At 43.9% G+C, this 17,609-nt stretch overlaps 1 protein-coding gene across 1 annotated transcript; it reads left to right on the forward strand.

Annotated features, from left to right (window-relative positions):
- Positions 1-1,033: 1,033 nt before the first annotated feature.
- On the forward strand, positions 1,034-17,567 carry xkrx (XK related X-linked). Its single transcript, XM_014199755.3, has 3 exons — positions 1,034-2,027; positions 15,143-15,402; positions 15,493-17,567. The coding sequence occupies exons 1-3, from the start codon at positions 1,678-1,680 to the stop codon at positions 16,341-16,343; spliced, it is 1,461 nt and encodes a 486-aa protein (XP_014055230.2). The 5' UTR covers positions 1,034-1,677; the 3' UTR covers positions 16,344-17,567.
- Positions 17,568-17,609: the final 42 nt, after the last annotated feature.

The following is a 17,609-nucleotide window of genomic DNA, read 5'->3' on the forward strand; positions in this document are numbered from 1 at the left end:
CTGGGAGGTGATTTACCACAAAGTCCCCTAATATGAGTATAAAGGCTAACATTTGTGTTAACTCTTCACAGGTGTGTTCTGTGGGTGTCACTGAGTAAGCTGATACACAGTGGTGTAAAGCACTTTAGTAAAAATAATTTAAAATACTACTTAAGTAGGTTTTTGGGGTGTCTGTACTTTACTATTCATATGTTTGACTACTTTTACTTATACTTCACTACATTCCTGAAGAAAATAATGCACTTTTTACTCCATACATTTTCCCTGACACCCAAAAGTACTCGTTACACTTCGAATGCTTAGCAGGACAGGAAAAGGGTCCAATTTACACACTTCTCAAGAGAACATCCCTGGTCATCCCTAGTGCCTCTGATCTGACGGACTCACTAAACACAAATGCTTTGTTTGTAAATGATGTCTGAGTGTTGGAGTGTGCCTCTGGCTATCTTTAAAAAATGTAAAATAAAAATATGGTGCCATCTGGTTTGCTTAATATATGGAATTTGAAATGATTTATACTTTTACTTTTGATACTTAAGTATATTTTTGCAATTACATTTACTTTTGATACTTAAGTATATTTAAAACCAAATACTTTTAGACTTTTACTCAAGTAGTATTTTACTGGGTAACTTTCACTTTTACTTGAGTCATTTTCTATTAAGATATCTTTACTTTTACTCAAGTATGACAATTGGGTACGTTTTCCATCACTGCTGACACACCATTTCATGGATCCACCATCCAGGTAAGATTGTACAGTGAAATATAAGTATCACCCCAAAGCAATTCTGAATTCTAACACATCCACAGTGCGATTTCAACTGACCTTTTTTGTTGTTGGTCAAATTAACTAATTATTGTATTGTGTTGAATTTATATAACAACGTTGGACCATTATCTAGTCAAAATATGTCATAATTCCACTATTTTTATCCATTTGCATCACTTTCAATTGTGAACCTCTATTTTGAAGGCAGATTCCACAAGTGTGGCTAATCGTTATTGTTGCTAGCTTCGCATAGATGTGAAGTTAGCAGCAATAGCATGTTCAGACACACCTGCTTTCTTGTTCAGTGGAGGAGCTAACAAAAACATTCACTTTTGCATTTCCTCAAGTTTTCAATTGGACTCGACAGCGAATGGATTGCTTCAGTTTTGATTATGGTACAACAGTCGACTTTGCTTTGCAACAAGTAAATGTGGGTACTGAGCCCATCATTTGCAGGCAGACATCAGCGGCATGACTTTTGCATTGCGCTGGAAAATGTATTTGCCGATCTTTGAGATTGTGGGAGTATGACTCGTATTTACACGTATGCGACAACCACTGGATTCGATTTGGAAGACTACCCTAGAGATACTATATGGGTGGTAGCTTATTTTGTATTTTTTGTATTGTGGCCACGGGTGGCAATGCCACGTAATATAGGCTATTGATACACAAAGGAGTTATTCTTGTTGTGTGGGCGAAAGGACAGGACCTACCGCAGAAAACATTGAAGACGTTGTCTAACAAACTTGATACATTCATGAATGATAACAAACTGAATTGCTTTGTTGCTGGATAAGGATACAATCTGACACTTGGCAAACACTTGGAAACTACACTTTTCTTTGAGCCATCCGTCAGCCCTATAGGTCTCCATTGTCTGACATTGTTTTAGTCATTGAGCCATGGAAGAAGAGGGCGAGCCAGTCGTAAATATCTCGGACGTCGAGCAATTCCCCCAGGAATCCCCCTCTGAAAACGGAGTCATGTTGGTTGTGAACCACAGTAACATTCAACCCCCTTTCAGCGTGGTGTTGGCCACTTTGTTGTATTGTGCTGAGTTTGTCTGCGCGGCTGTGCTTTGCAACATGTACCACAAGAGCGATGACGACACCTGGATGGGGTTGACCATCACCTTCATGTTGGTGCCCGCTGTATTGACGCAATTGGCGCTGACATTCATTCATAGAGACTTGGGAAGAGACCGCCCACTGGTCCTCTTCTTGCATCTACTACTCCTGGGCCCACTCATTAGGTAGGTATGGTGCCGAGTCATCACAGTGCTGAGTAGTAGCCTAATGTAATGCGTGTTGTACTGCCTTTAGCCAAGGCCCAGGCTTTCGTGGTACAGGGAATAGAGCTCTCACCTCTGGCCCCCGATCAGCTGTTCTCGCTCCCTACATTGGTGGGATCATTCTGGTGCTCTCTCGGGTAGGATGCTGGGGAAGCGTACCAGTTGACAGGTGGAACTGTTAGTGAGGAGACTTTTCGAATGAGAGGGTAATATGTAAAATGGCTTATATAGGACTGTTCTACTGCATCAGGGACTAGAGCAGTTGACTGCACCGCAGGTTCATATACTTTAGTCCCCAGTGAACTCTCTTTCCCGCAACAGCGCTGCAGGCCTTCTAAGAAATGCCTCTGTGGAGAGTAAAATGCTCTACAAGGTTAAGTCACTTATCCTAGAATCAGGGCAGTATTTTCCCGTCTCTTCAAACCTGTTTGACCAGATGCGAAGTGGGTCAAGGTTAAGATAGACCCTCTCATTTACACCTCTGACAGACATGTGACTCAACGCAGCCTACTGTAGATACAACTGCTAATTTGTCAACCCACTTCTAAATGGGTTAACTGCCACTGCCAGAGGTGTATTCATTATGCAGATTATGTTGCCAAACGGAACAAAACGGGAAAGGCCCTACCTGAATTTGTCCAATAGAAACTCACATTTTCATCTGTTCGGTTCCTAAACGGTTTACGAAGTGAGTATACCCCAGGCATGTGACAATTCACAATGAGATCAACCTCAATTTTGAGGTCATTGGTATTCCGAATTGAATCTTAGTTTAGATCAGACACATTTTTTCATTCGTTTCACATACAGCTGAAGTCGGAAGTTTACATACACCTTAGCTAAATACATTTAAACTCTTAAACTCAGTTTTTCACAATTCCTGACATTTAATCCTAGTAAAGATTCCCTGTTTTGGGTCAGTTAGGCTCACCACTTTATTTGAAGTATGTGAAATGTCAGAATAATAGTCGAGTGATTTATTTAAGCTTTTATTTATTTCATCACATTCCCAGTGGGTCAGAAGTTTACATGCACTCAATTAGTATTTGGTAGCATTGCCTTTTAAACTGTTTAACTTGGGTCAAACGCTTTGGGTAGCCTTCCACAAGCTTCCAACAATAAGTTGGGTGAATTTTGGCCCATTCCTCCTGACAGAGCTGGTCAGGTTTGTAGGCCTCCTTGCTCGCACACGCTTTTTCAGTTCTGCCCACACATTTTCTATAGGATTGAGGTCAGGGCTTTGTGACGGCCACTCCAATACTTTGACTTTGTTGTCCTTAAGCCATTTTGCCACAACTTTGTAAGTATGATTTGGAAGACCCATTTGCGACCGAGCTTTAACTTCCTGACTGATGTCTTGAGATGTTGCTTCAATATATCCACATCATTTTCTTTCCTCATGGTGCCATCTATTTTGTGAAGTGCACCAGTCCCTCCTGCAGCATAGCACCCCACAACATGATGCTGTCACCCCTGTGCTTTACGGTTGGGATGGTGTTCTTCGGCTTGCAAGCCTCCCCCTTTTTCCTCCAAACATAACGATGGTCATTATGGCCAAACAGTTCTATTTTTGTTTCATCAGACCAGAGGACATTTATCCAAATAGTACAATCTTTGTCCCCATGTGCAGTTGCAAACCGTAGTCTGGCCTTTTTATGCGGTTTTGGAGCAGAGGCTTCTTCCTTGCTGAGCAGCCTTTCAGGTTATGTCGATATAGGACTCGTTTTACTGTGGATATAGATACGTATGTACCTGTTTCCTCCAGCATCTTCACACGGTCCTTTGCTGTTGTTCTGGGATTGATTTGCACTTTACGCACCAAAGTACATTAATCTCTAGGAGACAGAACGCGTCTCCTTCCTGAGCGGTATGACAGTTGCGTGGTCCCATTGTGTTTATACTTGGGTACTATTGTTTGTACAGATGAATGTGGTACCGTCAGGCAATTGGAAATTGCTCCCAAGGATGAACCAGACTTGTGTAGGTCTACAATTTTTGGGCTGATTTCTTTTGATTTTCCCATGATGTCAAGCAAAGAGGCACTGAGTTTGAAGGTAGGCCTTGAAATACATCCACAGGTACACCTCCAATTGACTCAAATTATGTCAATTAGCATATTAGACGCTTCTAAAGCCATAACATCATTTTCTGGAATTTTCCAAGCTGTTTAAAGGCACAGTCAATTTATGTAAACTTCTGACCCACTGGAATATATACAGGGAATTATAAGTGAAATAATCAGTCTGTAAACAATTGTTGCAAAAATTCTTTGTCATCCACAAAGTATCTGTCCTAACCGACTTGCCAAAACTATAGTTTGTTAACAATACATTTGTGGAGTGGTTGAAAACGAGTTTTAATGACTCCAACCTAAGTGTATGTAAACTTCCGACTTCAACTGTGTCTAATTGGCTGAAATGACACCAATCATAGCTCTCATTTTGTTTTGGTGTGAAATGCACACGCTTTGAAGGCTCTAATACTGACATTTCTGTAAAGCACTCTTTTACCCCATGACAGTTAAGGTTTATCTTTGTGTCTAGACCTGTTGAGCAAACCGTGAGTCATTTGTCACTGGTGAATTAAGGTTAAGGTGGAGTCTGGTTGCCGTTTCAAAACAGAGCGTATCTGAGTGATACTGTTGGTTAACTTTGGTGTGTCAACAGAACCTTGGATTTTACAATTTGATCACTGTAGGCCTAGTAGATAGCTGTGGGTGTGGCCCGTAACACTGTAAGAAGTAGGCCTTCAGCATGTTGACTTTACCTCTGCATTGCTTACCGTTCCGGTGTACAGATTTAAAAAAAAAAAATACCCAGCAAAGCAGAATAACGGTGTTTCGTATTTCATTTCTGTGTTCAATCTTTTCAATACCGCAACAAGGACTGCCTTGAATCTGCGAGGTGAATGTGCTCCATTAGAAGTGAAGCGTGATTATCAGCTATGTGGGTGAAATATTCAAATATCTGGAAGAGCCTAGGACTGGAATGTGGAAGCAGTTCAAGTGTCATATCACTTGAGATTTCTCTAAATGTTATATATTGGAAGACAATAGATGGTTGTATTCTAATAAACACCTTATATCTACATACAGTGCCTTTTTGGAAAGAATTCAGACCCCATTACTTTTCCCACATTTTGTTATCAAATCTAATCACATTTTATTGGCCACATACACATGGTGAGCAGATGTTAATGCGAGTGTAGCGAAATGCTCGTGCTTCTAGTTCCAACGGTGCAGTAATATCTAACAGGTAATCTAACAATCCTCCAACAACTACCTAATACACACAAATCTAAAGGGGTGAATGAGAATATGTACATGTAAGTAATATGAGCGATGGCCGAGCGGCATAGGCAAGGTGCAATAGATGGTATAAAATACAGTATATACATGTGACATGAGTAATGTAAGATATGTAAGCATTATTAAAGTAGCATTATTTAGAGTGGCATTGTATAAAGTGACTAGTGATCATCCATTTATTAAAGTGGCCAGTGATTGGGTCTCAATGTAGGCAGCAGACTCTCTGAGTTAGTGATTGCTGTTTAGCAGTCTGATGGCCTTGAGATAGAAGCTATTTTTCAGTCTCTCGGTCCCAGCTTTGGTGCACCTGTACTGACCTCACCTTCTGGATGATAGCGATGTGAACAGGCAGTGGCTCGGCTGGTTGATGTCCTTGATTAACTTCTTGGCCTTCCTGTGACATCGGGTGCTGTAGGTGTCATGGAGAACAGGTAGTTTACCCCCGGTGATGCGTTGTGCAGACCGCACAGTTGCAGTTGCCGTACCAAGCTGTGATACAGCCCTACAGGATTCTCTCGATTGTGCATCTGTTAAAGTTTGTCAGAGTTTTGGGTGACAAGCCAAATTTCTTCAGCCTCCTGAGGTTGAAGAGGCGCTGTTGTGCCTTCTTCACCACGCTGTCTGTGTGGGTGGACCATTTCAGTTTGACTGTGATGTGTACGCCAAGGAACTTAACTTTCCACCTTCTCCACTGCTGTCCCTTCGATGTGGATAGGGGGGTGCTCCCTCTGCTGTTTCCTGAAGTCACCGATAATCTCCTTTGTTTTGTTGACGTTGAATGAGAGGTTGTTTTCCTGACACCACACTCCGAGTGCCCTCACCACCTCCCTGTAGGCCGTCTCGTTGTTGTTGGTAATCAAGCCCGCTACTGTTGTGTCGTCTGCAAACTTGATGATTGAGTTGGAGGCATGCATGGCCACACAGTCGTGGGTGAACAGGGAGTACAGGAGGGGGCTGAGCACGCACCCTTGTGGGGCCCCAGTGTTGAGGGTCAGCGAAGTGGAGATGTTGTTTCCTGCCTTCACCACCTGGGAGCGGCCCGTCAGGAAGTCCATGACCCAGTTGCACAGGGCAGGGTTGAGACCCAGGGCCTCCAGCTTCATGATGAGCTTGGAGGGTACTATGGTGTTGAATGCTAAGCTGTAGTTACAGCCTTATTCTAAAATGGATTAAATAAAAAATAAAAATGTCCTTAGCAATCTACATACAATACCCCATAATGACAAAGTGAAAACAGGTTATTAAAATTTTTGCAAATGTATTAAAAATAAAAAACAGAAATGCCCTATTTACATAAGTATTCAGACTAGAGGTCAACCGATTATGATTTTTCAACGGCGATACCGATTATTGGAGGACCCCCCCCAAAAAAGCCGATACTGATTAATCGACCGATTTTTTTTATTTCAATTTTTATTAAATTTTTTTAGATTTTCTTTATTATTTAAAAAAATTCTCTCACTATATATATATATATATATATATATATATATATATATATATAGAATGAATGAACAATGAACACTTATTTTAACTTAATATAATACATCAATAAAATCAATTTATCCTCAAATAAATAATGAAACATGTTCAATTTGGTTTAAATAATGCAAAAACACAGCATTGGAGAAGAAAGTAAAAGTGCAATATGTGCCATGTAAGAAAGCTAATGTTTAAGTTCCTTGCTCAGAACATGAGAACATATGAAAGCTGGTGGTTCCTTTTAACATGAGTCTTCAATATTCCCAGTTAATAAGTTTTAAGTTGTAGTTATTATAGGAATTATAGGACTATTTCTCTCTATACCGTTTGTATTTCATATACCATTGACTATTGGATGTTCTTATAGGCACTTTAGTATTGCCAGCCTAATCTCGGGAGTTGATAGGCTTGAAGTCTTAACAGCGCTGTGCTTCATGTATTGCTAAGAGCTGCTGTTTGAATGAATGCTTACGAGCCTGCTGTTGCTTACCACCGCTCAGTCAGCGTGCTCTATCAAATATCAAATAATATACTTAATTATAATATAATAAACCAACAGAAATATGATCCTTTGGTCATTAATATGGTAAAATCCAGAAACTATAATTTCGAAAACAAAACGTTTATTCTTTCAGTGAAATACAGAACCGTTCCGTATTTTATCGAACGGGTGGAAACCGTAAGTGTAAATATTACTGTTACATTGCACAACCTTCAATGTTATATCATAATCTGTTAGGAAGAAATGGTCTTCACACAGTTTGCAACGAGCCAGGCGGCCCAAACTGCTGCATATACCCTGACTCTGCGTGCACTGAACGCAAGAGAAGTGACACAATTTCCCTAGTTAATATTGCCTGCTAGCATGAATTTCATTTAACTACATATGCAAGTTTAAAAAATATACTTGTGTATTGATTTTAAGAAAGGCATTGATGTTCATGGTTAGGTACATTATTGCAACAATTGTGCTTTTTTCGCGAATGCGCTTTTGTTAAATCATCAAGTTGAATCAAATCAAATCTAATTCATTTATATAGCCCTTCTTACATCAGCTGATATCTCAAAGTGCTGTACAGAAACCCAGCCTAAAACCCCAAACCGCAAGCAATGCAGGTGTAGAAGCACGGTGGCTAGGAAAAACTCCCTAGAAAGGCCAAAACCTAGGAAGAAACCTAGAGAGGAACCAGGCTATGATGGGTGGCCAGTCCTCTTCTGGCTGTGCCGGGTGGAGATTATAACAGCACGTGGCCAAGATGTTCAAATGTTCATAAATGACCAGCATGGTCAAATAATAATAATCATAGTAGTTGTCGAGGGTGTAACAAGTCAGTAACACAAGAGTAAGTGTCAGTTGGCTTTTTCATAGCCGATCTTTGAGAGTATCTCTACCGCTCCTGCTGTCTCTAGAGAGTTGAAAACAGCAGGTCTGGGACAGGTAGCACGTCCGGTGAACAGGTCAGGGTTCCAGCAGGTCTGGGACAGCAGGTCTGGGACAGGTAGAACATCCGGTGAACAGTTCAGTGTTCCATAGCCGCAGGCAGAACAGTTGGAACTGGAGCAGCAGCACGGCCAGGTGAACTGGGGACAGCAAGGAGTCATCAGGCCAGGTAGTCCTGAGGCATGGTCCTAGGGCTCAGGTCCTCCGAGAGAGAGAAAGAAAGAAAGAGAAAGAGAGAATTAGAGAGAGCATATTTAAATTCACACAGGACACCGGAAAAGACAAGAGAAATACTCCAGATGTGACAGACTGACCCTAGCCCCCCGACACATAAACTACTGCAGCATAAATACTGGAGGCTGAGACAGGAGGGGTCAGGAGACACTGTGGCCCCATCCAATGAAACCCCCCGGACAGGGCCAAACAGGTAGGATATAACCCCACCCACTTTGCCAAAGCACAGCCCCCACATCACTGGAGGGATATCTCCAACCACCAACCTACCATCCGAGACAAGGCAGAGTATAGCCCACAAAGATCTCCGCCACGGCACAACCCAAGGGGGGGCGCCAACCCAGACAGGAAGACCACGTCAGTGACTCAACCCACTCAAGTGACGCACCCCTCCCAGGGACGGCATGGAAGAACACCAGTAAGCCAGTGACTCAGCCCCTGTAATAGGAAGTAGGCTGTGATTCGATGGTAAATTAACAGGCACCTCATTGATTATATGCAACGCAGGACAAGCTAGATAAACTAGTAATATCATCAACCATGTGTAGTTAACTAGTGATTATGTGAAGATTGATTGTTTTTTTAATAAGATAAGTTTAATGCTAGCTAGCAACTTACCTTGGCTCCTTGCAGCCACAAGGTCCTTTTGATGCTGCACTCGCGTAACAGGTGGTCAGCCTGCCACGCAGTCTCCTTGTGGATTGCAATGTAATCGGCTATAATCGGCGTCCAAAAAGGCCGATTGCCGGCTGTTGTGAAAATGCCGATTAATCGGTTGACCTCTAATTCAGACTGTTTGCTATGAGACTCAATGTAGCTCCGGTGCATCCAGTTTCCATTGATCATCCCTTGAGATGTTGTTACGACTTCCACCTGTGGTAAATTTTAATTGATTGGACATGATTTAGAAAGGCACACACACATCTGTCTATATAAGGTCCCACAGTTGATAGTGCATGTCAGAGCAAAAAACCAAGAGCTCCGAGACAGGATGGTGTTCGAGGCACCGATCTGGAGAAGGGTACCAAAACATTTCTGCAGCATTGAAGGTCCCCAAGAACACAGTGGCCTCCATCATTCTTAAATGGAAGAAGTTTGGAACCACCAAGACTCTTCCTAGAGCTGGCCGCCGGCCAAACTGAGCAATTGGGGGAGAAGGGCCTTGGTCAGGGAGGTGACCAAGAACCGATGGTTACTCTGACAGAGCTCCAGAGTTCTTCTGTGGAGATCGGAGAACCTTCCAGAAGGACAACATCTCTGCAGCATTCCACAAATCAGGCCTTTATGGTAGTGTCCAGATGGATGCCACTCCTCAGTAAAAGGTAAATGACAGCCCGCTTGGAGTTTGCCTAAAGGAAACAAGATTCTCTGGTCTGATGAAACCAAGATTGAACTCTTTGGCCTGAATGCCAAGCGTCACGTCTGGAGGAAACCTGGCACCAACCCTATGGTGAAGCGTGGTGGCAGCATCATGCTGTGGGGATGTTTTTCAGCAGCAGGGACTGGGAGAATGGTCAGGATTGAGGCAAAGATGAACAGAGCAAAGTACAGAGAGATCGTTGATGAAAACCTGCTGCAGAGCGCTCAGGACCTCATACTGGGGCGACGGTTCACCTTCCAACATGACAACAACCCTAAGCAAACAGGCAAGACAACGCTGGAGTTGTTTCGGGACAAGTGTAAATGTCCTTGAGTGGCTCAGCTAGAGTCCGGACTTGAACCCGATCAAACGTCTCTGGAGAGATCTGAAAATAGCTGTGAGGCGAAGTTCCCCATCCAACCTGACAGAGCTTGAGAGGATCTGCAGAGAAGATTGGGAGACACTCCCCAAATACAGGTGTGCCAAACTTGTAGTGTCATACCCAAGAAGACTCGGATGTAATCGCTGCCAAAGGTGCTTCAACAAAGTACTGAGTAAAGGGTCTGAATACTCGTTTTTTCTTTTTAATACATTTGCAAAATTGTCTCATCCTGTTTTTGCTGTGTCATGGGGTATTGTGTGTAGATTGGGGGGGGACGGACTATTTAATCCATTTCACTGCAGACACCCTGGTTCGAATCCACGCTGTATCACAACCGGCCGTGATTGGGAGTCCCATAGGGCGGCGCACAATTGGCCCAGCGTTGTCTGGGTTTGGTCGGTATAGGCTGTTATTGTAAATAAGAATTTGTTCTTAACTGACTTGCATAGTTAAATAAAAAAATACAATAAAATACCCATGAGGACTCAAGGCTGTAATCGCTGCCAAAGGTACTTCAACAAAGTACTGAGTAAAGGGTCTGAATACTTATGTAAATGTGGTATTTACAAAAAAAATTTTTTACTTGTGTTTGCTTTGTCATTATGGGGTATTGTGTGTAGATTTATGAGGGGAAAAAAAACAATTTAATCAATATCATAATAAGGCTGTAAAGTAACAAAATGTGGAAAACGTCAAGGGGTCTGAATACTTTCCGAAGGCACTGTATATGTTCAATTCAAAGGGCAGGTTTGGCGTGACCTCTGACTCTACTAGCTCCACCTTTTATGACAAATCAAGTGACTGACTAGCAGGCATTTTCCAAGCCTGCACAAGGCATGACACTGTTTACAGCCATGCTCCCCCACTCCCTCACTGTAGCAGTGCTGATCAGTGAGAATCAGACCTTTTTTATTTGTTTGTTTTCAGAAGAACTAGATCAAGGTTCGGTTTCAGGGTTTTTCTGCTACAGCTACACAGTTCTATAATTGTACTCTGGAGGGTGGCTTGTTTGGGGATGTTTTGAGGAAGCTACGTATCATTCCCGTCCTGACATTTTCCTGCCTTAAACCATATTTGGTTTCTAAGTGAACGGTTAACTGTGTCAAAAACAGATGCACTAGATAAACAGCTGTGCTTTAATTCCAGTTACTCCCACAGACCACATCTCCGCTCTGGGCTGATCTGTTGTGCACTTCCTGTGGAGCATGGTGGATGATGTCGTCATCATCATCAGATCATCTGCTGTGTCGGTGCAATTCAATATTGCACGTTGCCTAGCAACTCCGCCCAAGGGTTTGAATGTTGATGACTGCACGGCTTGCTTTACCAAGTAACAGGCAAGGACTAGCTCACAATGTTGTATCCGTCTTGTAACTCACATGCTCACATGTCAATGAATGAACACACAGTAAAGTTTCACAAGCAATGTAGCTTAGAATCTTTCTAAGATAATACTGTATGTTGACAAGATGTCACATGGCCAACTGGGAATCTCTGTATAGTGTCAGGTTAGTTCCCTGCTTGAGTGACCCTTGTCACAGCTTGTCTAAGATAATATAATTATCCCCCGAGGCAGAGGTAGCTACATACTTAGTCACTACTCTCCCTGTCCCATCATGCAACTCTGAAAGTGTTTACACACAGTGAGGAAAGGTTGGTGTCTTGATGTCCTGTATTCTGAAATGCTAACTTAGTGCAAACACTCAAAGAAATGGAATTTGTCCAAAGGTCAAAATTGATCTTCTTTTTTAGCACCAACGTCTCTTGTGGGTGTTATGTCAAAGCACTGTTAAGCGTAACAGGGTGAGAAATCTCTACTGGACCTTTTAAGGAGCATGTTGAAAGTATTTCCTGATGATAAAACCGCCAATGTGACATTTTCTATGAAAACAAAAGACGCAGTTGCTTGAACTGCAGCCCATGCCTTAAAGCAGGGTTTCTCAAATCCTGCCCACAACTGGCAGCACCCAAGTGATCATAAATTCGGAGCACTGGTGCACCTGACCCGTTCGTAATGCCCATGGGTCAATTTGGTTTGACATTTGATATCCCTATGGGGCTAGTTGGGGACCATCATTAAATTACATGGGATAATATATAAAAATGTCAATAGCTCCAAATTTCAATGACAAACCTCAAACCAACTATAAATTGTAGAAATTCATATACAAATATTGAAAGTATTAAAATACACTATTTACAAAAGTATGTGGACACCCCTTCAAATTGGTGGATTTGGCTATTTCAGTGACACCTGTTGCTGACAGGTGTATAAAATCGAGCACACAGCCATGCAATCTCCATAGACAAACATTGACAGTAGCATGGCCTTACTTAAGAGCTCTGTGACTTTCAACGTGGTACTGTCATAGAATGCCACCTATTCAACAAGTCAGTTTGTCAAATTTCTGCCCTGCTAGAGCTGCCCTTGTAACTGTAAGTGCTGTTATTGTGAAGTGGAAACGAACTAGGAGCAACAACGGCTCAGCGGCAAAGTGGTAGGCCACAAGCTCACAGAACGGGACCACCGAGTGCTGAAGCGCATTGCGTGTAAAAATAGTCTGTCCTCGGTCGCAACACTCATTACCGAGTTCCAAACTGCCTCTGGAACCATGCGCAATGCCGAGTGTCGGCTGGAGTGGTGTGAAGCTCGCCACCATTGTACTCTGGAGCAGTGGAAACGCGTTCTCTGGAGTGATGAATCAATCACGCTTCACCATCTGGCTGTCCGATGGACGAATCTGTGTTTGGAGGATGCCAGGAGAACGCTACCTGCCTGAATGCATAGTGCCAACTGTAAAGTTTGGTGGAGGAGAAATAATGGCTAGGCCCCTTAGTTCCAGTGAAGGTAAATCTTAACGCTACAGCATACAATTACATTCTAGACGATTCTGTGCTTCCAACTTTGTGGGAACAGTTTGGGGAAGGCCCTTTCCTGTTTCAGCATGACAATGCCCCCGTCCACAAAGTGAGGTCCATACAGAAATTGTTTGTCAAGATCGGTGTGGAAGAACTTGACTGGCCTGCACAGAGCCCTGACCTCAACCCCATCAAACACCTTTGGGATGAATTGGAATGCCGACTGCGAGCCAGACCTAATCGCCCAACATCATTGCCCGACCTCACTAATTCTCTTGTGGCTGAATGGAAGCAAGTCCCCGCAGCAATGTTCCAACCTCTAGTGGAAAGCCTTCTCAGAAGAGTGGAGGCTGTTATAGCAGCAAAGGGGATACTAACTCCATATTAATGGCCATGATTTTGGCATGAGATGTTTGAGCATGTGTCCACGTACTTTTGGACGTGTACTGTATGTGCTTCATGAAAATATTGTCCCATTTACATTGTGTAACATATTGAAATGGGCTATCCAATGTCAAACCGCACCAGCCAGCTGAAGCTATCTAGCCATCTAGCCTAGGTGACTTCAAGACACACAACTTGAAAACAGTGTAACCAGGTCATCTAGAAGGTGAGTGACTAACTGTGAACTGTTTTGACAGAGTGAATGTACAAACATTTGCCACTTGCGAACACACACACACATTACCCCCCCCCCCCCCCCCCCCCCCCCAAGACAACTAATTTGGCTTCAGTCATGGCCACTGCATTTCTTAATAACCAAACTAAAAAACAAGACCAAAACAGGAAGTTCAGCCCCCCCCCCTTTTTAAGGTAGTTCCTTATTGCATGTGTGTTTTTACTTTGCTCTTTTTACAAGAACTTGTACTATAAGCTGAGAGCAAAGTGATTTTTATGGCCTGGGAGTGATTACCTGGCAGTAGGCACTTTGCTTCAGCCAATGGTACCATTAGATGCTGCTGTTACATCGGGCATATTGATTCTGCCAGCCAATATTTTTCTCAGCCATGCTTTTTACTGTAAGTGAAATGCATTTAGTCTCTTAGTCATTTTTTTTCAGTGCTGGCTGGCTGGCTAGACTGACTCAGCACTCATTCTCAGATGCATTATGATGCCAAATTTCCCTGGAAGTAAATCAGTCTTGTGCCTGCTACTGCTCTCCATCTGTAGACCTTAGTTTCATGATTGTGCAATCAGACAAGATGGCCTCGATTCTTATGCATAGGCTACCAGTATAGTAGTACCACTCGAGTGATGAGGCAGCTTGTGGATGGCACAGAGCGCCTTCCTTACCCCTCCTTTAAATGTCTCACAGTTCAGCGAGAGTTGAAGTCAAAGACGAGGGGCGGCATGTTTTGGTTATGCACCGCAAGGTCACAGCCAACGTGATTCAACCAGCACCACAACAGCTGAAAAAACACAGCGGCTGAAAATGGCTGACGGACTGTATGCCAGAGGGCTCTCGTAGCAGCACACAGCTGAGCTGCCAGGAAGTGAATCCTAGTAGTAGCTAGCCTGTCTGTGTGTTCTCTCCCCTAAAGCCCATGTCCAAAGTAGGAGCTGTTTTGGTCTGAAAGACAACATTCCAGCAACTGTGTGATTTACTAGTTGAGTGTGGATACATTGGATGTTTATTAAGTGCCTTGTGTACAGCTAACCCCTGCACTGGTGCTAGTCAACGTAAACAGACGTAAAGGAGAGCTACACCACATGTTTGTCAGTGAACAGTGAAAGCATTTACCTCTGGGAAGAGAACACACCCTTCTTAGGTTTCAGTGCTATATCAGTCATGCAAAGGCTGTTACATAGACTGCCCTCTGGTGGAGTCATATATATAAATGTCACATATCATGTCTTCAATTTAAATGTGAAGAAAAATATGATATTTATTGAATGATAATACAAACCCTTGACTGAAAATAAACAAGACAATGTTTTTTTGTTAGCCTGTATTGCCCTTTGGTGGTTATGTGAAATTGCTCCATTTTCAATGGCCCTCTTCTATCCTCAGGTGTTTCGAGGCTCTGATGGTTTATTTTAAGGCAGGTAAAAAGGAGGAGCCGTACGTGACCATCTCCAGGAAGATCAAGCTGAAGAAAGACCAGGGCACGCCCATGGAGTGGGAGATTGGCCACTCAGAGCGCAAGCTGGCCACCCACCGGAACGCCTTCAAACGCACCGCCGTCATCCAGGCCTTCCTGGGCTCTACCCCCCAGCTCACCCTGCAGCTGTACGCCACCATCCAGGAGAAGTACTTACTCCCCATCAGAAGTAAGAGTTCTCTTGATGGCATTAATGGTGAATGCTGTATGTCTTGTTTTGGAGGGTCTAACGAGTGCTTTGTCTCTGTGTTCATCCCAGTGACTCTGATGATTATCTGCCTCATCTCCGTCACCTACGGGGCCCTGGTGTGCAGCGTGCTGGCCATCAACATCCGCTACGACGACTACAAGGTGCGGCTGCGCCCGGCCGCCTACCTCTGCATGATCCTGTGGCGGGTCCTGGAGATCGCCACGCGCGTCACCTCCCTGGTGCTGTTCAGCACGGCGCTCACCTACTGGGTGATCCCCGTTGGCCTAGGCAACCTTCTTTTCTTCTTCCTGCTGCCCTGGGTCGAATTCTGGGCGCGACGCGCCTCGCTGCCCGACAACGTGGAGAAGAACTTCAGCAAGCTGGGCACCACAGTGGTGTTGTCGCTGGTTACCTTCCTGTACGCCTGCATCAACATCTTCTGCTGGTCGGCCGTGCAGCTGGACCTGGGTCACCGCGACCTCATCGAGAAGAAGCAGCGCTGGGGCCGCCTGGCCGCCTACTACGGCGGACGCTTCCTCGAGAATGGCGCGCTCATCACCCTCTGGTACTTCCACAAGTCGGACTTCTACGAGTACGTGTGTGCCCCGTTGCTGGTGGCTCAGCTGCTCATCTGCTACAGCCTAGCCGTGCTCTTCATGCTACTCTTCTACCAGTTCTGCCACCCGTGTCGGCGCCTCTTCAGGCACAACGTGCACGACTGCCTGGCCTGCGTCTGCTGCTGTATCTGCTGCCGCAGGGGTGGGGGGAGAGAGGGGCAGGGGCAACCCAATTCCTATTCCACCACTGCCACCATGGTGCTGGTGCCATTGGAGCAGCCAGAACTGCAGCCCCCCGACCTAACCCGCCAGCTGGTGGAGCGGGAGACGGCCATCATTGAAGACATAATGGAGGCGGCTTGAGAAGGCCCCATGTGATGATTTGATGATATGGGGTCATTGCGTGGTGCAGCTACTGAACTAATGGCTATGTACACTCAGGACTGTTATACTGTGAGTGGTGCAGATGAGACGGACAGAGCTGCTTGTTCTGCACTGCGGTGCACAGAGGGCAAGTTGGTCCCAAGTGGTTAGCTAAGCGCATTTGAAATTGGTACCATGATTTTATCGATTCTCCTCATTTTAGAATAACACGTGCATGCAGAGCTTCTGGGCTCAAAAAGATCAGCTGTGATATAGACAATTTTGCATCGCTGTTGTTGAATGGGCATACTGTACAGGTAGAGAGGCAGTGGGCCACGGGAGACCAAAGGATGTACTGTGATAAGATATGCCGCCGTGATGCTCAAAGGCAGACTTGAGAAAAGCAGCACGGGGGTCAGATACAGTGGGGCCAGTTGTGTAGAAACATGCGGCCTCGGTCCGACTTGCCCTTTAAACTGGGACTTCCCCTGCTTACCTTCTCAGGGGTTTACTTAATGAATAAACCCAACATGTTGCATTGGGTCTCTTTCATCCACACATCAAAGCCCATATGTAACATGAAGGAAATGAAAGGTCAGATGAAATCCGAGCTATCTTCCTCAAACCCCACTCCACCCAGCGTGTATTTAATGAACGGTTTGTATTGTTAGTACCTGGCCTTTTTTGTTGTTGTCGTTGCCTTTTGTGCACAGTGTTTAAAAGTCAAGCTCAGTGAGTCATGCCGTGTTCACGCGCTAGTCGGGAACTAGGAAACTCAAAATGTCCAACTTGCTTACTGGTTGAATGCGGCACGACTTACAAGTAGGACATTTCAGAGTTTTGTAGTTCCAACTAGCACATGAATGTGGCAATAGACATTGATCATTTTAAAGAACAAATGGGTTAAAGAGACAATGGAGATTTGATGTAATCACACACATTGTAATTGAGATGCAATTCACAACTGTTTACGTTCAATGATGCCTTTCCGGTAGTCTGAGTACCAGTCTCTTTACCTAACGTTCCACTCCTTGCCACTCCTTGTCATTGCCAATTGGGATTAGCTAAAGAGACTGGTACCCAGGCTACCTTAATGGTATCTTATGTCTGAAATATTAAATTCCATTATTAGTCTGCTTTTTAAGTGTATGGTCTGTTCAATAGCATGTTAAGTGCCTTAACTACTGCATTATTACTTGAATAAAAAAGTTATTGAATACTAAATGCTGTAATATAAAGAAAACACATTTTTATTTTACCAGTAGT

Source organism: Salmo salar, chromosome 05 (assembly GCF_965601325.2).
Source record: "Salmo salar chromosome 05, fSalSal1, whole genome shotgun sequence".
Taxonomy (NCBI): Eukaryota; Metazoa; Chordata; class Actinopteri; order Salmoniformes; family Salmonidae; genus Salmo; species Salmo salar.